Source organism: Scardinius erythrophthalmus (assembly GCF_964197995.2).
Source record: "Scardinius erythrophthalmus genome assembly, chromosome: 13".
NCBI classification, from domain to species: Eukaryota; Metazoa; Chordata; class Actinopteri; order Cypriniformes; family Leuciscidae; genus Scardinius; species Scardinius erythrophthalmus.
The window spans coordinates 8,235,721-8,259,548 of record NC_138233.1 but is presented as its reverse complement, the minus strand read 5'-3'; the positions used below and the strand labels follow the sequence as shown (position 1 = coordinate 8,259,548).

Here is a 23,828-nt window from a genome sequence, read left to right as displayed (position 1 = left end):
AATCAAGGTATGTGTGTGTTTGTCATATACACATTGAGAAAGAGCGTACATAACATGCATCTTGTGGAGGATGCCCTGGGTGTATGTAGGATAACAACTCCTTAGGATGCCAATTAAGCAATGTTTTTCATTTCGTAATCGATATTCTTGTGCTCATTCTGGACCTAAATTATCTACAGCGTGATCGAAGACATGGCGCCCATACATACAGTTGCATACACACAAACAATCATGTCAAATGTAGTAATTTATGTCAAGCAGACTTCAAAGCTGGTATTCGGCCACAACACAGAGAGACATCATTTTCTGTTCCCTGTCAAAAATGAGCAAAACCAGAGGAAGCGCTTGGGAAAATCAGAAGCCCTGTGCTGTTCGCTTTTCCTGTCCTTCCTTCAAGCTGCGCTTCTTAACAAGGCGGTTTTGCAAGCGAAAAACATAACAATGGAAGGTAAGATGTCAAGGAAACATCTGTGACCAACATGGTGCAGAATTTCATAGATCTCAGCTTTCATAAAATGTTTCTTTACACTAGAACAGAACATGTCTTCTTGTTTTATCCACAGGACTCTTAAAGCTCTACTTCTGCCAGCACAGATACACACTCTCTCTTTGTGTTTATATGCATTCACTGTATGCTATGTTTTGAGACTCATCAAATGATATCAGAATTGTGTTACTCCAGTGCTTGAAGTGGAGGTAAAACAGGTGTTGGGACTTCACTTTTTTTATATGTATATTAGGTGACTAACAGTAAACTAAACAGTTTACCTATTTTTTTCTCCTGTGTGATTCTTAAAGACTGGCCAATATAACTTATTACAATATAACATATAATAATATTATATTACACAGTATATTATAAATATATTTATATAAAATATTATAAATATGTTTATATAAATATAATCTGACTTACAAATGTATACATTACATTTGACATATACACTGACATATTTTGGGATATATCATTAAAAAGTTTGGGGTTGGAAAGATTTTTTATTTTTACTTATGCTCACCAATTCTGCATTTATTTTATCAGAAATATTAAAGGTATAGCGGAGGATTTTTTTTACTTCCGGGTGGATCACCTATACTATTGGTCCTCCTAATTGTCAATCATTCTGGTGAATCAATCAAACTTTTCAAAAAGTGGAGAGGGCGGGTCTCATCTAAAATTCGGAAAGATCCTCCGCTATACCTTTAATATTGTGAAATATTATTACAATTTAAATGAACTGTTTTCTGTTTTAATATATTTTAAAATGCCATTTATTATTGTGATCTTATGTGATGTTATAATTATTACATCCTTGCTGAAAAAAAGTATTAATTTCTTTAAAAAAAATCTTACTGGCCCAAAACTTTTGAATATAGTCTATATAAACTATAGAGGCAGATGACTCAAGAGTAAATGACATCTCTCGCATGTTTGCCAAACCCCTAAATGCCATGTAAAATCGAGTAAAATGAGTCTGGTAATTTAAAATGTCAACCAGACAACCTCTTTATATCTGAATGAATGATTTTTGGCCAGAATAAGCTATAATATGCTGCTGATTTAGTGGTGAAAGTCAACATTTTGGCTCGTGAAACTAACAGTCAGAGTGAGAGGACAGACAGTCTTATCGAGCAGAAACAGAAGAGAATGTGTACTGGCTCTCTCATAATCTGCCGCTACGCAAGAATAATTCCTGGTATTGTGAAAAGAACTGACAGGCTAGTGTGTCGGTGAGAACCAGCCCAGTTTGAGCTCTGGGATAAGAGTAAATATTCCATGAATGCTTCTCATGAATCATTCCAACTTCAGATCGAAATAATATCATTTCAAGTTCACGTTTAGTCCTAATAACGCTACCTTTCTGATAAGACACTATAAAGGATGAACTTCATTTCAATGTTGTGAGAACTGTTCCTGAACCAGGACTTGCGCCATATCTCTTTCGGGACGTTCGGGAACAGCAGAGCTTGTCAAGAACACAGTGTGGCCGTGTCTTACCCAAACCAGATGAGTCTTGAGCCTTAAAATCTATATTTGGTTCAGCTTTAGTGCACTGGCATTGGCTGTGGTTTTCAAACGGCCCGTCGGGGGAATGATGAACTGGATTTGCCCCCTTCCCCTCTAACCTCTCTCTCTCTCTATCACCTCTCGCTGAACAAAACACAACCATGAGATGAGAGGCCTGAGCGGAGCAATGCTAATGCCTTTAACTTTTAAAGTACAACCTGTAACTGTTGTAAACCACAGGCTTCTATAGTACAAAAACATCTTCAGATAATAAATTCAATTGTACAATCAGGGCCCCTCAGTAAACATCACTGTTCGGTGCCCCCTTGGTAGTTAGTGCCCTACGCCGTCTGTTTAAGCAGCTTGTTCAAATTACTAAAATGAGCTAAAGCAACAAAATTCTTGACAAATTTGTCACAATCTAATTGAATTACGTTCAATCCATTTAACTGTCAAATTTAATTTAACTTAATATTTTTTGTTGGCACTAAATTAATAATTTTTGTTGACAACTAAGGCACCCTGACGTCTCAATCGTGAATAACAATTCGTGAATCAGTCTAGCCTATGGTGTACACAAATTTGGACACTAGGACAGTAAGGACTCTGGCTCACTAAACATTATATAATATCACTACTGGTATTTATGAACAACAGCAGAACTGATATTTTTCACACATTAATTTTTTTAGGTACATTATGTGAAAACTTTGATTGTTACATACATGTAAACATGTTACATGTCTAACGTTTCAGTGCATTGGAAGGATTCTGTGATTGAGACAGCCTTTAAAATGTCCGACTTTACTGAGCTGAATCACTGTTTTCCCCAGAAGTGCTTTATAGCTCAAGTGAACTTGTTTCATAATTGATGAACTTTACACAGTTATGAATTAACACTGAACTGACTTCAGCTGAACAATGACACTATTGTCTTTGTTTGCATAATCGATCAATATATTCCTGTTTATTGTGGCCACCATTTACTAATTCGTTCCCTTGTTTTAGTTAAATCGTGGCAACGAATTGAGACGTCGTTCCCACAACTTAATTAATTTCCTTGATTTAGTAAATGCACGTTGTACTAATAAGTTCCCTTGTTTTGACTGAACTAAAACAAGGGAACAAATTATTAAAACGTGGTCATGATTTAATAAAAAGAGGGAATGAATTAGAAAGAAATTAGTAAAATATGCTGATATATTTATAAAATATGCTGATACATTGTTAATTTGTGGCGAAGATATTTGATTTTAACGTGACAAAGCGGTGATATCCAAGTGGCTGAGTTGTTTACTTACTTTTTAATTAGTCTTCCCATTAATGCCATCATTGTCTTCATTAAGGCCGATTTGAGAACGCGCACAAAAACAAGAGGCGGGATTTATCGCACAAACCAATCATTTCCAGTCATAACCGATCATAGCGCGATGGAGGCATTGCCTCCTCTCACATGACTTTCCCCCATTTATTCTCAATTACCCCCCACCAAACTCACCGCACGCTTTGGGGGGTCTGTTAAAAGTCAATGGGCTCAGGGGAGGCAAGAGAGACGCATACTCCAGTTGTAACTTTCCTAGTATCGCTATTGGACACTGTTACATCATAAAAACAAATAAATTTTACACTTTTTAATGTCACATTTCTGAGGAGACACTGCCTCCCTTGTCTCCTAGGAGGAAACGCCCCTGTTTTTCACCCATGTGCAGGGATCATTCTGTAATATCATACTTAAACACACTGTATCCCTGATGTGCTTTAACCCCGGCAATTTACATTTGATGACCCCTTTATGCACAGCATCTTTTAAGGTATTGCGTAAGCAAGTAAAAATGATTGAAGCGTCTTACTGTATCTCCTGCTGGGCCACGGGGGCCGTCCTTCCCAGTGTTTCCTGGGGGCCCTCTTGCACCGGGTGCACCAGGAGGACCTGGAGGTCCAGGTGGGCCAGCTTGTCCTTGATCACCCTGATGAAAACATACAGATATGTGATGTACAGTACAATACTTTTTTCAAGTAAATCACAGGAAAAGAGACACACACATAAGCACAGACAACATTCTCTTGAAGTATATATTTCGTTTTTTTTTTGTTTTGTTTTTATGAAAAAGTGAATGGAAGAACTATAATGTTTCAAGTTTAATCCGTTGTTACAAATTCAGTTTTTAACTTTAAAATTTCACGTTTAATTCAATGAGTTAGTTCCTTTGTAATTATTTCTGAAATTTACCAGCACTTTCTTAGTGAAAATTGTTAATCCTAGACCAATTTTTTTCAGTGTATAATGGCACAATTTTGTCACTACAAGGTTTCCTTATACTGTATATCTCTTTACAAATCTATTATCAGGACCATTATTATTTGTATTATTATTTTTGCATTGTGCCATTATTTTGTATTACATTTCGTTATGCAAAATATAATTACCAATATTTTTATGGTGTAAAATATGACATTCACCCTGAATCAGCCACATTCACTGAAGCAGCAGGTTGCATGCAACGCTCAGATCCTTCAGACATGGATGAGGTTATTTCATTGTAAATATTGAGACACAAACAATAACACAAGCAATCACGCTATATGACATAAGTTAGAAATGAGAAAGATGAAGATCTAGTAAGGGGAGTGTCCGCAGCACATGCCTTTCACACATGCTACCTTCAGCATGCGCCTCTGGAAACTGGGCTGATCGGCCGAGATGTAGCCGTGATCGTAACGAGGAAAGACCATCTGTGCGTGCGAGTTCCCCAGAGTAAGAGACAGGACGTCCCCAGAAGAACAGACAGAGGAGGAAAAGACAAAGGAGAAAGTTGAGGAGAAACAATACGAGCATCGAAAAACTCAGACAGAGGGACAGTGTGGAAGCTGAGCAAGATCTCAGGGGCCATGAAGGGAAGACGACGTTCCTTGACATGGAGAAGCTTGGAGATGAAGGCTATGGCAGCAGTGAAGGGACAAACCTTAATGAGAATCTGATTACTATGCAGACCTGCATGAGTGCCATGACCCTGCGGGAGGAACAGGATGAACAGAGGAGCAGAGATACACAGACCAGTCATTAAAAGAGCTTTGAAAGAGCATTTCACTGCCACCGGAATGAGAATTAACAAACCCAGACGAACACCTTGCAGAATTTTGTTCAAATTAGCTTAACGTTCAGACCAATTATTTGGCTGATATTTGGCTGAAAGGTTCAATGTCAATCAAACACTGCGTCCATTTGGACGATTAAAAACTCTGTTCCAAAATTGACCAACATCCTTGTCAATGGATAACTATTGTAGGATTAATAAGTTTTCTTTTTAAAGAAATCAAAGAATCTTGAAAAAAACAATGCATCACGGTTTCCACTAACATATTAAGCAGCACAACTGTTTACAACTTTGATAATAATCAGAAATGTCTCTTGAGCAGTAAATCATCATATTAGAATGATTTCTGAAGGATCATGTGACACTGAAGATTGGAGTAATGATGCTGAAAATTCAGCTTTGATCACATGAATTACATTTTAAAATATATTACAATAGAGAACACAATAGTACTGCTTTTACTGTATCTTTGATTAAATAAATACAGCCAAGAGACTAAAAACATAAAAAAGTATAAATATAATATATAATATTATTTTGTGGAATGGTTCAAATTGGATATGACTGGATATAATTTATTCAAATTCATGCCATGTCATAAAAATCAAAAACAATACTTGCAATTTTGACTTGCTCTAAATGCAGACCAAAAAGGACAATGTGTCTGGACTGCCAAAACACAACTTAGATTCAGAAAATTGTACCTAAAATTGTTAGTCTTACCCCCTTGAAATAAAACTGGACAAAAACCATGGTTTTATTTTTGCTGTCTTAAATCACATCTGTCTGGACAACATATGTATGTGTGCTTGTCTCTAAACCACATTCATAGGGCTGGATTGTGCTGACAGATAGCTGCACAAGAAGCACAGCACTTTCTGTCTGCCGCAAGATATTTTAAATAAGGCCGTACCATTGAGGTGAGTAGATGTCACTTTCTCTCTTTGAAAGTTTTGTGAATGGAAACAGACAAGTCACAAGTGTTAGGATTATTTCATAGCAATTCACCATCGTGCTAAATCACGTTGCAGTAAAAACCGGTACATGGCTAAGAATGAAAGTCAGCTTCAGAAATCTGAGAAGTAAAGGCTTGCAAAAGAGAATGAGAGAAAACAGAGCATCATAGAGAGAAAGTGACACAGCGCGTTGATGCCAGCGCGAGCATGAGGGTTGAGTTAGCGGGGATGTGGTGACCTGAGGGATGGCTGAGGTTTCCCACACTGCTGCTTTCCTCAGCACTACACACACGCTCAGCTAACTAAGCTTCCCGTTGACTTCTATTGTTCTTATGCTATATAAATTACACTAATTATATTTAATACAGACTAACCCCAACCCTAAAATAAAACTTGTGGCAATTTTAAAAGAGAGTAAAGACATTATTTACTCTGTATTTTTCCTTTTCAGGGAGGGCTTCCCAAAAGGGAGGATTGTTAAGCTGTAGTTGAAGTCTGGAGACATTTTTTTTATTGTTTTTTGTGCTCTGAAACATGCCATCTATCTCAGGCACATACACAGATACACACACAGCACACTCTTTAGGGAATCAAAATATTAATAAACCCCTATTTTTTCCTCACACACACACACACACACACACACACACACACACACACACACACACACACACACACACACACACACACACACACACACACACACACACACACACACACACACACACACACACACACACACACACACACTTTTATATTATATCATATTGCAATTGTTTCAAAATGTCAAAATTGTTTCATTTAAATAAATACTTATTTTACTATGCATTCCATTCAAAGTAAAAAAAAAACTAAAATCTGAAAAAGTACATTATCCACTGACAAAATTTAAAATTTTGGAACACACTACTCAAAATCAACACTTCTTTGGTCATTTCAAAATAGTCAAATATCAGTCAAACAATTCTATGTTTGGATTGGACCGTGACACCAGCAAGTGCTCATGCTAAAGAAATTGCCCAACCCAACAGAAAATTAAAATTTAGAAAATAAAAATGATTTGGATTTTATTTTTTCCCATATTTACTTTAGTTGCCCATCTCGTAAATCCACATGCACATCCTAGTTATGCCACTTCTTTGGATGTGCGTGAAAAAAAAATTAAGAAAGATGAAGAGAATATGAGAAAGAGAGAAAATAGTAAATGAATTCAGCCTTCTGTCACACACAATTCAGCCCTTCAATCCTGGTTTATGATGCATCATCAGTCTTCATAAATGTGATTAACATCCAGTCAGGAATCTCCTGCATTACTCTGAGGCATATTTTGATTATCTGATTGTAATGGAAAATATGAATATAAAGATCTATTCAAAGGGACAGAAATATGCATGTACTACTGACCCTTGGCCCAGTGTCTCCTTGGTCACCCTAAAACACACATAAACAAGACATACAATTAGCAACACAGCACTATATAAACTTCAGTAAAGATGTTTCTATATTCCGAAAAGAAGTTGAGTGGTTCTTGATTGTGTGTGGACGGTTGCTAAGGCGTTCTGAGTGTGTTATGTGGCAGATTGTTGCTGTTCTTATGTGGTAGCAATAATAAGCTACTTTTGTTTTAGATGTAAGAGAAAGTTTCCTGACCCACTTAGCTCATTTAAACATCCTCATTCATAATATAAACTGGCTTACTGTCAGTATAGTAAACCATCTATTTAACAACAAAAGAGCAGATAAATGAAATCAGGGCAGAGAATGAACATAACTCTGTTTACTAATTACTATAAATGAGAAACACTGATCTAGGTGAAAAAGCATCCTGAGGCTCCATGTTTGTGTTTTGTTGTGCTTTTTTTTAATACTGCAATCAGGAAAATACTTCAAGCCGGTCTACGTTTACCACAGGTTTCTTGTTACTCTAATTTGATGCCTGACACAGTCTACATTCCCTCCAAAACATGTGTTTGAAGACAAAAGCCAATGCAAATGAAATTTGTGTGTTGTTTTAGAAATCGGAAAACATCTGCTTGCTGGGAAGCTGAGATCGGAAACGGAACGAAACCGTCCTGTGTGTGTGTGTGTGTGTGTGTGTGTGTGTGTGTGTGTGTGTGGCGTACAATTTCGACAAGAAAGATACTAAGGGTACCTTATCTCCTTTTGGTCCTGGCAGCCCCTGGAAATAAATGAGTTGGGTATTTTGATTAGACAGATTGTCCAAAATAAAATATTGATATGACAAAAATCTAAGGGAAAACGCAGTGTAGTTCAAAAACGTATCTAAAAACTATGCATGTGAACCATAATTCATTCGCTTAGAGTCTTTAGTGTCTCAGTGTCCACAAACTTTCACATGTACCTCATTTTCATCTTTTTTCCAAATAGAATAATAGACAGCACCTCACATCTGCACTAGATATAATTGTAATCTTTGATCTTAAAAGTCACTTGTAAATAACATGATCAAACGTCGGTGAATATGATGGACGTACAGCTGACCAAAAACGGTTTGAGTGAAACTGGAAATGAGAGTCTGAGTCTACAGTGTTTTCATTTTTCAAATATGATATTTTTATGAGGTTGTTCACATGACCTTCTCACTGTGAACCATATCAGACACTTTTTTAAAACAAGAAATACAGTTTCAACTGTATATTTTAGTTTTCATATCTAAAATATTTATAAAAGAAAAAAAAAGAAAAATTGAGCAAGTTTTGTTGGCTCAAAAACCTAATAAATAAATGCAAGTATATATATATATATATATACACACTGGAATTAAAAATGTCAGAGTCAGTCATGTCGCATTTGAATGAAATCAGATGCAACCTCTTACTCATTTTAGATATGGAATATTCTACAATGCACATCAGTTATATGCATCCCAGAATCCCACATTTCCATGCCTGATTGAAACCCACTGTATGACGACCTTAGACTCTTTCATGCAAGTCAAAACAAAACAACTGTCTTTCACAGGAAGCGACAGACGAATGGCGCTTGGAGGTGGTCTGCCTTCCAGAAGAAGTGGTTTACGTTACATTGGACAAATGGGTTTCCCTTGGCAGCGCTAAAGAGCACAGCAGGGTTCATAAACCACCGCTGCACAAGCTAACAATGATGAATTCTCTCTTTTTGGTGTGTAATCCATTATTTCCATCTCATTTGGGGATAGACATACATGGTAAAAGGCACTTTGTGGTGTGTGTGACCCTATATCTGAGAAGATAAATGGGCTGAAAACTTATATAGGAGTTTAATCCCTCTGATGCCATGCTAAACTAAAACCATAATTTCTCTTTTACACAATACAAATGAACAGCTTTCAGATGTGTGTACATTTTGGTAACTTTCATAACCCTATTATAAAGCAAAAGTTAACAGCACTTATTGGTCTACAATATTAGATACGATACAGTAAAGATTTGAAATTGTTTTTACCTGGCTTCCTTTAGGTCCAGGAGTACCCTGCAAAACAAATCAATTAAATTTCTAGTCAAAACGAGAAGTTTCTCCAAGTCTCTGGCCTCTATAGCTATGGCTCAGGTAACTCTTTCAATGTAAGTCTATGAGATGGTTTCACATCCTCCATTAAAGCTCCAATATGTAGGAATTTTGTAATAAAATTTCCAAAAATAACTTGCACAGTGTGATATATTTCCTCCAGTTGTGTACTTACAATATCTCAAAAGTCTCCAAAGATTTTTTATTTCAGAGAAATTCCGATTTTAAATAACTGGCCGTCCCGGAAAAGAAATGTCGCTCCTCAGTGACGCAATATCCCTTTTTTCCGGTGTGGACCATGTGATAGGATATTCCACCACACGGGATTTTTTTTTTTTTTTTACAACAACTTTATTGAGGTTTTTTTTCTCATCATAATAAACAATAAAGACGTCTGACAAAGAATAAAAAAAGAATAAAATAAAAAATATGACCCACCACACCGGAATATCGCATGGTCAAATGCGGAAGTGGTGGTTATAGCGTTATAGCCATAGACTGTACGGTTATAGCTGTTATGGATCACGAACTCTTTGGCGAGTATGGAAGTGCCAACAAAACGAAAGCGTCCATATTCGGATACACGCGGAGTCGCGGACTGTGTGACAAACGGAGGAATAAAACCCAGATAAATATCGGCAGGCGTTTTCGAGATGGAGAGAGCTGCGCGTCAATCTTGGACTTGACAGAGACTCTCTCGCGAGTGTATTGATAGACAGGTAAGACATGCAACTGTCAATAATAGCACTTATAAACAAAGTTATATTGCTCTTTGTACTTTGGTAAGGCTTTTTATCACGTGTGGTGACCGAGCTTATGGCAGTACAATTAAATACAATCGGATATGATGTTAAAAAAATATATTTAGTCATTACTTGCAAATGTTCGTTCAAATTTACTTTTAGATATTGGTTTGAACACGTTACACAACACGGCATTAACCATAAAAACGTAAAACTGCACAACATTAACCAAACAAATCATTTGACAAATAGCTGTATGTTACAGATAATATAGCATAACATTTCACGTTCCTTGCAGTTCATTAATTATGATGAAATAAAATAATACGATCAGACATACAGGTAATACTAAGAACTTCGCGACTGAGGCATCAGTGGGAAGCCCAACATGTGTTATCAGCGCACGCCATCGTGTGAAACAATCTCCCAAAAACACTCTGATCTTGTTTCTCTCTTCTGAGGCCTTTCTCTTCTTCTCATACAGTTCGTACAAACTTTTTCTCTTGCGACCCTCAGACATTTTCAAAGGACCCGGTGAAACGGCGAGCTTCAATGAATGGCTTAGCTCTAGCTCACCACACATAAACACCTGAAAGTGCGCATGCGCAGAAAGCGAAAACTAAGGGACGAGCCAGGGACGAGCACGTACGACGGCCTTACGTAAACATATCACCAGAATGATTGACACTTAGGTGGACCAATAGTTTACACTACCCACCCGGAAAAAGAAAATCCTCCGCTATACCTTTAAGTCAAGACTCATAATTCTGATTGCTTAGAAAAGTTACACAAACAGTCAGTTACATGCCAGAGATTTAATGGTGTTTATGAGCAATAGTATTTAAAAAAAAAAACAACAACAATAATCTTATGTAATAAAATGAAAGGAACATCTACTTGGTGGCCATTTCCATTACAAGCTTCTGCAAAAAATTGAGTTATGTCACCCATAATGTTACCCATATGGTAAATACACATACTTCTTTGAAATTACATATTAGAGCCCCTAAAGGTACAGAAAAAAAAAATTAGATGGGAGGAAAAATTGTCATTGCTTTTGCGTTCCCTAGAGAAACTTTGCGTTCGCTCACTAAGAACAAAAGTTTTGCTAGTGAACGCAAAGTTTCTTGAGGGAATGCAAAACTTTTCAAATAGATTTTTTCCCTCCCATCTCATATTTTATCCACCACCATCCCATTATATTTAGCAAATGCGAATGGCAAAAAAATCACTTGAAAACTGATTCATTCATATGTCTTATTCAAATCTAATATCTTTAGCGTTTTTGCTTATGTCACTTTCTCATGCAACGTCACATGTAAACACGTCAGACGTCATTGCGGAAACAATGATGAGGTGTGTTGCCGTCTATGTGCAGGTCGCGCAGAAAATGATAATATAATGGAGATTTCTCTGTGGTCTAGTGAAGAGGTGCCTGTATTTGGTTATAATAAAATCATTGACAACTTTTCTTTTCAAAGTGTCACACTGAGAAAAGTGAGAATTCAGAACATCTTTTCCACACATAAATCCTTGTCTTTTAAAAGCTGGGGAATACTCACAGGTTTGCCATCCAGACCAAGTGGACCCTGCACATCGGAAAAAGAGAAAACACAGACGATTAAACCACAGGAGTCCCAGACAGCCCGTCACATAAAAGAGTAAGTTCAAGGATAGACTCTGAAAGGAAGTGTGAGGGATAAATCAAGAGATGAGGATCAGGAGAAAAACAGAATTAAAATGATCATGTCTGGCCATTATGTCATTTCTCTATTTTTAAGATGAGGATTGAGACATGTTTTTTTGATTTACAACATAAAGGCCTGGTTTCACAGACATTTATATTATATTTAGATTAAGCCAGGAGTGGCTTAGTTAAATTAGGACATTTAAGTCATTTTTAAACATCACTGGAGTGCATCTTGTGACAAAACAATAGCACTGACGTATTTTACGATAAGTCACGATACGATAAGTTACGATTACGATAAGTTACGATATGTCAGTGCAACTTTCCATCATTTAAATATTTAACAAATAAGATTCATAGTAGTCAACTTATGTTGTTCATAAATCAGACTGAGAAATTAAAGTGCTGCGTCAAAAATAGAAAGGATGTTCCACACTGGCAGCTAAACATAAGCTATTATTTTATTATTTTTATGCAAAAAAGTGACCTTATAGAATTTATTTTTGTTCAGAAGACCTGATGCCAAAGGTGAAACCCCTGATTTAAAAGTGTCATGAAGCACCTAGACTTGTTCTAAAAGTAGCAGTGTCAAATAATTCACATACTTTTGAATGAAGTGTGGGAGGTCATCAAAATGGCGGTGACCTTTGAACTTAAAACCATATATCTGTACCTTTAGTAGCACTCACACATCAAAAATTCATTCACTATTTTTTTTTTGTGTTAGGGTGGGAAAAGGGAAACATGATATATAACACAACAGCATGAACAAAGTAGAGTTGAAGCAGAAGAGAAGAAAATAAGCCTTGTTTCAACCTGTGTGTTGGTCAGTCAGACTTGTCAAATGAGAAAAACTACATTTCTGTACTTTTGACCCACTAGAGTTAAATTGGACAAGAAAAAAAGAGGTGAAATTATATTACCACTTTTAATGGAGGGAGGAAAAAGAAGGTGTCAATTAGGAGAGAGAAGAATAATGAGAGAATAAGAGGAATGCAAGCAGCCTGACAGCAACTACAACATCCTCTCTATCTGCTCAACACAGATCCCTGAAATGAACATCTCCCTGCCTACAGCTCATGACAATGATCACCTGATCATTCTGATTGGTGCAGAGCAACAGGTGAGTCTATAAATAGAGGTTGATCAGTATGTAAGAATTTTGTATCAAAATATCCAAAAACCACTTGCACAGTGTTATTTCTTTCAGTTGTGTACCTACATTATCCTAAATGTTTCCAAGAATAAGTAAATTCAGAGAAATTCACAATTTTAAATAGTGCCCGTCACTTGTCACCTGTCAATGACGTAATATCCGCGTTATCCCTGGTTTCCGCTTGTACTGCCATAGTAACCATGGCGACAAATGTGGACAACTGCGTAATGTTTAGCGGTGCGCTGTTGTAGTTTCGTTCAAACATTATGGATCATGGCAAGCAGACTTTGGTACAAAAGGAGAACTAAAACGAGGATCAATATCAGTGTGGCATTTTCGAGATGCCGAGAGCTCCGCGACAAACTCTGACATGACAGAGCTTCACAACTTGACTGAGACGCCGCTCTTGCATGTACTTTATTAGACAGGTGAGCAAATATACATAAAACAAATAAATGTTATAGCTTAACATTATGAAATGTTGGAATATGATCAATATGTTATTCTAATGTTGATCTAGATTAATGCTAGTCTCATATAACACATATAATAACATAACTTTCAACACACTCAAATGCTGTTTAGTATGATAGTGTAACGTTAGACCAAGTTATAAGACTGGAAGAACTGGAAGAGCCCTCTAGTGAATCAGCGCTGCATTACCTCACAAGTTTAATTCGTCAAATAAACTGACCTGAGTAGTAGTTCAGTACTTGCGGTTAGTTCGGTAGAATTAAAAGCGCTGATATCGGTCTCTCATTAGCAATCACGCCCTGCTTCATACCACAGTCAAAAAACATGAAAGTTTTCACTCATCCATAAAAATTATTAGATCCACCAGCATGACAGCAAGTTCCATGATTCCGCTTATTCAATGCATCATCAATCTACAGCTTTGTTATTTTAGGAGGTTAATGAACCCCTGTCGGCGAAAAAAAAACATATTGTAGCTTTAATGTTTTATGCTAGTTTGTTCAAGTCCCCAATAATGAGCACTAACAAGTAGTTCCAAGTATTAAAAATACTGTCTACTCAATGCACAACTTCATAGCTTCTCTTTTTAAAATTTCTCTTTTAAACTTGTTTGAAAATGCTCACATGTTTGCGTGCGTATGAAGTGAACACAAGTTCTAGTGCCCTTCAAACTTCAATGAAGTGTCTGTACCCCAAAAGTAAGGAAACATCCTGGGCTAAAACAACGAACACTAAGCTTCTGCCTTTGAATAAACAGACAAAAGATGTACGAGTCCATTGTGGACAATAAACAATCCCTGGTCTTAAGTGTTCCCAGAGGTATGTTAAGGACAGGACGTTTGTTTTGAGGACGTGCTGGAAGCTCTAATCATACATCTGGGAGCGTTTACATGGCCTGCTCTCTGTGGTGTGTCCTCATGGTGAGCAGACACCATGTGCACAGGTCAATGCCAGCGGACTTCCTGCAAGAGAAATGAACGAATCGGCTAAGACATCTAACTCTGATTTATGACCCGAGTACTCAGGGTCTCAGACCCCTTAAGTTCATCATTGGAGGAGGTCGGTCTTCTCATTGGTCACTGTTGCTGAGTCTCAATCTGTTGACCCTCAAGGCCAAAGACTCTTACATTTGTAATTGAATAATCCATCAAAATGATTGGGGGATTAAGGTTTTCTTCCTCAAAAACCTGCCACTGTTGAGTTTTGCATGGACAAACACCACTCTCATTATGATCCATGAATGTATCCTTCACATTTCCAAATGTTCTTGTTATCTGTCTCGCACCTGAAGGTCCATATGGATGCCACACATGAACTAACACAACTCAATTTACAACCCCCTGAAGAGTGTTGGTAACCCTGAAAAAAATGAAATCCATCCGTTATTCCTCAACCCGCTTTTCATTCTTCTCCAGCAACAGACTGAACGGCCAAACGAAGTACAAAACCTCCAAGAAAAACCTCTCATAAAACAATTAAATGAAGATTAATCCTGGATGTATTATTTTGATGTGTGCACCACCGAATTCCAAGGAGGAACACCAGGAAAAAATTCCAAAGTAGCACGAATTTACCACATATATTTAACCACAAAGTGCAAAGGAGTGAGAAAGAGTATTCGGATTACCAGTAAAGCCGCAAGAAATGAAATAATGACTTTTTTCCCTGTTGACCTTTGCCAGCGTTAAAGTTTTTCAACATTGCTATATATCGCAAATCCATCACAGGGTAATCAAAACGCTTTGAGTTCAGGCCTACAAAAGCATTCCTTCTAATATTGGACTTTGTGGTGGGCTCAATGGTGCTGCGAGGGAAATCTGGGGGGATTGTATCAATGTGCCCTTCGAGTCAAATTAAGACTCAAGTGTTTTAATCAAAAGAATCTTTCACAGTTTTGACTGCCTCTACCCTGTTTAAGATTTCGTGTTTGGGTTGGACAGTGTGCAGAAATGTCCAATCTTTCAATGCCAATATCTGGTTTTAAGCCTTTAATGCACTGTAACTTCTCTTGTAAAAAATATCTAAACAAGATTTACTTGAAGAAATATTGCATAAGACATTAAGCGCCAGCGCAAACCATCTACTGACATTAAAAAACTACTGTCAGGATTTAATAAAGACACGAAGTGAAAAATTTGTGCTGAATAGGGTTATTTTTGCTGCTGACCTTATTGCATACACATTTGTAACAGAGTCTCCCCTTTCAGACGCAAGATTTATGGGAGGAGAGCATTTAAATCAATCATGCAATGTGATTTACTAAGGTTTGCGTTCGTCAATTTACTGGTATTTGCTCCATTATTTACCGCCCCAAAAAAGCATGTCTTAAACCAGACGCTAATTTGCGCTGCTATAGCGTTGGTCATTATTTGTGCAGAACTTTCCACTCCCACACACGCTTTTTTGGAATTACGCTCGCACGCTAATTTGCCCTGTTTAGTAAATCTGGCCTTGTTTCCAGAGAATACACTGTTTATCGAATTACATTTTATTTAAGATTTTTCTTACCCATTTGCAAATTGTTACAAAAAGAATGAAGCATAAACCTCTCCGAATGTTGGATGAACAAGACAAAAATAGGCTACTGAAGTCGGCGTGAAAGCAGATATTACTGTGAACAATTCATCCATGGATTTTTTTTACTTTGTCATGTTTAATCAAACTTTTATCATTTAGTCCACTTAAACCCTGCCTCTTCACAATCGATTATAAGCATGCATTCATTTCGGACTGTGCTGTCAATATCTCAAAATCCAATCAACAACCGAATGATAGAAACTAGTCCTGTCTTAAATTTAAAATGTCCTAAATCGGTTTCACTCATTACAATATGATAGAAATGAACTGTCACTACTTCCTTATCTTTAAAAATTTCAGTGTTGTTTTATAACAGAAAGAGAATTTAACCACTTAAAACTATTTAATATTTGTCAAATCGGACACGGTGTGTAATATATATTCATGTTCTGAAAGGATTATGCATATTGAGTCAAATTAAATATGAAACTGATTGTGAATTGATCAATGATTCAATCGTTTTTTGTTTTAAACTGAAAAGACAGATTAGGCCAATTATATAAGACACTGAAGTGGATAACGGACAGAGACGCATGCAATGCAAACCCAGGTTTTGCTTTTTCTGCATGAAAGAAACCAAAGAACCAAATCTCATCCCTTTGTGACTCTGCAGGGAGAGACGAACCCTCATCTGGATCCAATGTCCATGAAGTCTCCACGTCTCTCTGTTCTCCTTTCTTCTCGGAAGGGAATATCGTTTATTTGACTGCTTTATACTTCAAGTACATACTTGGGATATGTGACATTCATTTCTCTCGCACCGGCCTGCCAAGAAAGAAGTTCCTGGATTTAAAAAAAGAAACACTACAATGTCAAGACCATTGATAAAAAGCCTTCATATGACACATTTTGTCTCCGATGTTCAGTGACAGAATAGATTTTCTGAAGAAAATAAAAGCGACGTATGACGTATGCGGCCGTGCAACTGGATCTTTCTTTACTAGCAATCTCCATCAGTAACTTCTCAAAGTTTGTGTCGGACAAATCCAAAAGGATCGTGCTCAAATTCAAAGGGATCGAGCCAATGATAGTCTCGTGTGAGGCGTTCTCAGGCTGCGTCTGCATGTAATACAGTCTGTTTACGATACTGCTAATCAAAACATGGCCTCAAATGAGCACCGACAGCATGTGGGCACCACCTGAGCGTAAGAACAATGGCGAGGCATCTACACACATGTTGCGCTCATGTATGCGAGTAACATTAACCCAGCACACTTACAGAACAGAATCAACCTGGATCTACCTGGATTCCATCAAACGTAAATTGCGTACACTTCCTGTTTGGCTCCTGATGCTCGTCAGCTAAACTCCTCGGGCTTAGTGTAACAGTGTAAATGATATTTACTTGAAATCATCTGCTTTTTGTCATTAATAATCCTCGCCATATGACGTAAGTTAACACAAACTGTCTGTCAAACCAGTTTACAGGATAAGAACAATCACGCTGTGAGGGAGTAAAGGAGATTGTTTAAAAGACGGCAAATGCTGCTATTGCTGGTGAATGGAGTGAAATCACTAGCGTATGTTTCACAGTTGCTTGCCGAAAGCATTTTAAGATTGCGTTGTAAACCGTAAAGGATGTGGATTTGGGGCGAGTTCACACAAGCACCTGTCACTCTGTTCCAGATGATGCAAAGGCTTGGCAGATGCTAATGGACATGCTCCAGTTCCGGAAATCTGATCCACTCACACATAGTGAAGTACTCTACTACTGAGCTCAGTGAGCTTCAGCTTCATGCTAAACATAGTGAAGCCTTGGGTGTTTTTATATATATATAAATATATATATATATATACATATAGCCTACATTAGGGATGTGCTCAACGACTTTCATTAATGTTTAAATGGAAATTTTGCAACCAACTAGTCTAATGCCTGCTACAGACGGTGCAATTTCAGCAATCCTATAAGATCATCATTACAAATAACACTGTACAACATGGATCTAATAAACTTGGGTACGACATGTGTGTAGACTGTAAGATGACGACACCTATTTAATCGTAGGCTATGACATAAGTTAGTAGGCTATAGAAGAATAAAACATCATCAGCATATGCTAGTGGTAAACAAATAGAGCCAGATGAATCGCACTTCGGCAAGTGTGGTTTTTAAATGGACTGAAAAAGAGGAGTAAGCCGTATATGGACACGGTCATGGCTAGGGAAAAGAGGCCAACTTGACATGGCAGTTTTGCAAATGGAGCTTGAGGCAAGTCGTTTTTTACATTTTAGTGCCATGTCACGTTGATCAATTTGCCATTTTATGTTGCATTTTTATTGGCTAGTCAGTAGACGTAGGTCGTAGCAGCAAACACACTGTGAGATGATCATGCTAAATTGTCAGAAAATTATCGCTGGCAATCTTTGGTCGCAAGACCATGACAACGGCAGTATTTGACCTTCTCAAACTGCACGATGTAGGACCACCGGTTAGGAGCCACGACCACAGAAATCACCAAGAATGGTCATCTTTCATCTGGGACAGCCCAAAACTGTACAATGTGCACTGGCCATAACATGACAAGAAAAGCTTGACTTGTAGGCTACTGACAACAGCTGATATAGCAACTGTTCAAGTGTCAAGAAAGTTTCATTCATGTTTCTCCTTTAATCCAATATAAAATTTCATACCGTATTGCCCCATTATAACTGTTAGTAACAAGCCTATAAGCAAGCTTAATTGTTCTAAACTAGTTTGACATGACATGATGAAATGAAAAGGTTTAGTGTAGGCTGTTAAAATACTCTCTTATCTTTCTCATCTTCGAGTAGACATTTCTCTGAACCCGCCGCGAGTGCCACAGAGAAAACCAACGCATGCAAAAGCTAAAATTAGATTTATTAAAAAAAATTGAGGTAAAATTAAACTATTTTGTTTTCTGCTATACACTTATTCAAAATATATTAATTTCAAAACGTAACATTAACATGACGGTAATTTAAACGTAGCCTTTGAAAAAAATATAAATCAAGACATTAAATGTGCAAAAAAATGACTAAATGACTAGCTATTTCCAAGTCAACTAGCAGCAGCAGTATCATTTCATCACTAGTCTAATAGTCTGTGTGTGTGTGTGTGTGTGTGTGTGTGTGTGTGTGTGTGTGTGTGTGTGTGTGTGTGTGTGTGTGAAACACACACACACACACACACACGCACACGCACACACACACACACGCACGCACGCACGCACACGCGTGCGCGCGCGCGTCTGGTTCGCTATTTTTGTGGTTGACTCAGACGTAATGGTTTTTATATTATACAAACTGTTCTATCCCTTTACAATAACCCTAACCCCAAACCTATCCATCACCGAAAACATTATGCATTTTTACATTTTCAAAATGAAAAAAATATCATTTTCTCACTCTGTATGATTTATAAACTTGTTTTCTCATGGGGACCTCAATTTAGGTCCCCACGGTGACACGAGTCCCCATGAGTCAGTGTGCATTCAGGATGAAGTCCCCACTTGGATAATAAAACAAGCACACACACACACACACACACACACACACACACACACACACGTCTGGTTCGCTATTTTTCTCGTTGACTCTCCATAGATGTAATGGTTTTTATATTATACAAACTGTATATTCTATCCCTTTACAATAACCCTAACCCCAAACCTACCCACCACAGAAAACATTCTGCATTTTTATAAAAAAAAAAAATTTAAAAACTCATTCTGTATGATTTATAAACTTGTTTCCTCATGGCACTGTGAGACAAGTCCCCATGAGTCAGTGTGCATTCAGGTTGAAGTCCCCACCGTGACAGAAAAACAAGCACACACTCACACGCACACTCACACACACACACACACACACACACACACACACACACACACACACACACACACACACACACACACACACACACACACACACCTGTCTATAATTAGCCACAGACTTTTCCCGGCAGACATACAAATCTGGGAAAACCATGAGTGTACCTCTGATACTAATTTGCTGGGCATGACTGACCCAGCCTGGCATAGACGTATCTAGAGGCTGATCTTACAGCAGATACGCCATGCCATATCAGTGCAAACATTTCTCTGATTTTAGTAGAGATAATAGGTAGAGAGACAGGAAGTGGTAATGTAATAAATAATATCTGCAGTATAACTGGCTAAAGAGGCACAATAAGGCTTACTCAGAACTCCCAGACAAATACATTCTCTATTGAACTCATACTTCACGCCGCGAGGTGAGTAAGGCTTGTTAACTAAACATCTCGTGATATTTGGAGCCAAACCAACCAAACCAAGGGGTCCACAATTAAGACCCAGACAAAACAAGGTACAAAGCCTCATTCGCTTTGTGACTAACCACAATCTGACCCCAGGTTCACCTTGACATGTTCCAGAACCGCCTGTTGCTTATCATTCCGCGGTCCGCTGTTCTACTGAGAGCCACTAGAGGCCACCACACCACTTCTATAATAGATTATACAATCATAACAATGATCCAATTCAATAAGAAAACTGTTTGGACCCCAAGAATTGATCTCATGTTTGTATCTACATAAACAAAGGTACTAGAAAAAAATATCTAAACTGACTGTTGATTGTTTGACTGGAGCTTGTTTCATAAATGAAATACAAGATGCAATTATGAGTCACAGTTTACCAAGCAAATGTATTTTTATTTGAACACAAACAAACTCTGGAGCTACTCTAATCAGCGTCCAGTTATAGGAAAAAATCCTCAGATGTGTGTTGTACTTCAACAGATCGGAGCACATCTGCCCATATGTCACAGTTAGCATGTGATGTTTTGTCTACGCCCAATTCATTTTAAAACGCCCAACTACTTTCCCAGTACTTTCCGTTTCAGGGTTCAAGAAACCAGGAAATTATAAACTAAAAGTTCTAAGTGTCTCTGGCCTGCTGTCCCGGACACAGGTTTAGCCAATGGGGTGAATCTATAGCGGTTTCAACAGAGAAACACTATTACCAATGTAATTGAGCCCAGGAGCGCTTTCACTCTTTCCAGGAAACTCAGCATCATTATCGTCCATGTTGCAGAAATACCATTCTTCACCAGAGATAGAGTTTAAGACTTTGAAATTAGTGCAGACACTATTACTAAAACTTCTCTTGCGACATAAGATATTTAAAATATATTTTTTGAGCTGCACGGGTGTTTAGTGAGACAGAAAAGAGAAAATTAATATCAGCAAGTGAACTTGAGGTTATTGAAGCAATAAAGGAGTGAAAAATAGCCAAAGATGGAGATTAAAACACAAGAAAGAAACTCGATAATTTAAGGAACATTTACCGGATAACCGTCACGCCCAGGTTTGCCCTGTGCAAAGAAAAATTGGGTATAATAAATTAATATAATCCTAGAATAAAAATTACAAATCTTAAGGCTCCAAAAGGAGCTTTTCACAGCAAAGCATTGGTTCCACAAAGAACCTTTCAGGGAACAGTTTCTTAAAATATCCATTTATTCTTAGAAGTACATTTTTATAATCCTTTTTAACATCATAAAGGACCTTTTGCAACAATGGAAAAGTTCCATGAACATTAGAGGTTCTTAATAAACTGTTAATGCCAATGAAGAACCTTTATTTTTAAGCGTGTAACATCATGACAGTTTTCATAATCCAAAGAAGCCATGGTTAATTTCATGAAAGAAAAAAAAGATAAATATTGATAACACTTTATTTTAAGGTGTCCGTGTTACAGTGTAATTATACATTTAAGTAATAATAATTAACTACATGAACTTATATGGTTAGGGTTAGGAATAGGTTAGTTACATGTAATTATTCATAATTTATAGTTATTACTACAGTAACTATGTAACGTGTAACAATGACACTTACTGTAAAATAAAGTGCTACCTTAAAGGGTTAGTTCACCCAAAAATGAAAATGATGTCATTAATGACTCGCCCTCATTTCGTTCCAAGCCCGTACGACCTCCGTTCATCTTCGGAACACGGTTTAAGATATTTTAGATTTAGTCAGAGAGCTTTCTGTTCCTCCATTGAAAGTCAATGGACGGCATACTGTCCATGTCCAGAAAGGCAGTACAGACATCATCAAAGTAGTCCATGTGACATCAGTGGCTCAATCTTAAGTTCAATCTTAAGACGTACAACACAGACGCGCTGCGCTGAAACACTATGCGAACTCACTCGAGGCCTAGAGAGAAGGAAATGAATAGTGGAATAAAGTCGTTATTTTTGTTTACTTTTTGCGCACAAAAAGTATTCTCGTCACTTGATAAACTTAAGATTGAGCCACTGATGTCACATGGACTACTTTGATGATGTCTTTATTGCCTTTCTGGACATGGACAGTATGCCGTCCATTGACTTTCAATGGAGGAACAGAAAGCTCTCGGACTAAATCTTAAATATCTTAAACTGTGTTCCGAAGATGAACGGAGGTCTTACGGGCTTGGAACGAAATGAGGGCGAGTCATTAATGACATCATTTTCATTTTTGGGTGAACTAACCCTTTAATATTTTTAAATTCAGTGTGATGAACTTAAAAATATTGTAGTCACTCAATTTGAAAAATTGCAGTCACACAATTTGACATCTGCAAGCATTAAACAGATCAATGAAATCTTCATGACAGCCTACAAAAATACGAATTAGAAGTCACGTATATCTGCTTGAAACAAGGTGTTGACGGCTTGATTTTAACCTAAATCTAAAGCAGGTTTCAGACAGTCTGCAACCTGTTGTTTCACTGTGTTAAACTTTTGTTGGATACCAGAACATTAACACCGGATCTTCTAGAAGCCGCTCTGCTTTTCAGCTAAATACTCCAGAACTTTATTTTTTAGCTTCATTCTATAACTTTATTCTAGTTTTATTTTAGAATCTCAGAAGCACTGGTGTGAGTGAGTATTCTAGAATGCTATTCTTTCGGCTCAGATGTGAAGATTCAAGAAATTGCAAATATTCCCAAATGTAAAAATTTCACAAGCTATGAAAGATCTCAGAACTTGAAGGCTGTTTCTCAGCTTTTATGACTCACCGTCCAAACGTTTTGTCAGCCTTACCACAATACAGAGCTCATATCTGCTGCATGTCATTATTTTGAAGTGTGAGGACGGGGTACTTACTGGGGGTCCTGAAAAATAAAGAAAACACAACAAAGAGACGTGTAAAACAAAGCCAAATGTCTTTTCACTTTCAGTTTAACTTATGATAAAAAAATACACTTTCACTCTTTCACCAAAAAGAAAAACCTCTAAATAAATGTTTCCTGATACAACATGGCACAGTGATGTATGTCAGGTAAGTGTTATGACCCTCAGAGGAGACAAAGAGGTTTTAAGAGACACATTGAAGTTTTATGAGGCAGAAAGTTGTTGGTATTTACTGACGTCTAGACGCTGACAGAACTCGCTCCTCTTAAGAGTTTAAAGAAAACATTCACTCAGCACAGTCAAGCTCTGACCGTTGTGTATGAAACAGCTTCACCATTTGGAAAGCATTTACCCAGGCTAAAAAATATGTTCTAAGAACGTTTTGCTAACGTTTCCTATTACGTTATAAAATTGTTATTTCTGAATGTTCTCTCAACGATCAAAAAAGTTAAATAAAAAAAAAAGTTTTTTCTTGGTTATGCAAACGTTAACTTTCTCTT

At 37.4% G+C, this 23,828-nt stretch overlaps 1 protein-coding gene across 1 annotated transcript in view; it reads right to left on the bottom strand.

The window, feature by feature from the left end:
* col23a1a (collagen type XXIII alpha 1 chain a) overlaps positions 1–23,828 on the bottom strand; it is a 132,072-nt gene that overhangs the window by 17,353 nt on the left and 90,891 nt on the right. The window contains exons 4-11 of the mRNA XM_081383522.1: positions 23,302–23,309; positions 21,493–21,519; positions 11,869–11,895; positions 9,501–9,527; positions 8,209–8,235; positions 7,461–7,487; positions 4,667–4,738; positions 3,856–3,972 (exon numbers count right to left, since the gene is read on the bottom strand). Coding sequence (XP_081239648.1) covers positions 3,856–3,972; positions 4,667–4,738; positions 7,461–7,487; positions 8,209–8,235; positions 9,501–9,527; positions 11,869–11,895; positions 21,493–21,519; positions 23,302–23,309 — 332 coding nt within the window. The remainder of the gene's footprint in view (positions 1–3,855; positions 3,973–4,666; positions 4,739–7,460; positions 7,488–8,208; positions 8,236–9,500; positions 9,528–11,868; positions 11,896–21,492; positions 21,520–23,301; positions 23,310–23,828) is intronic.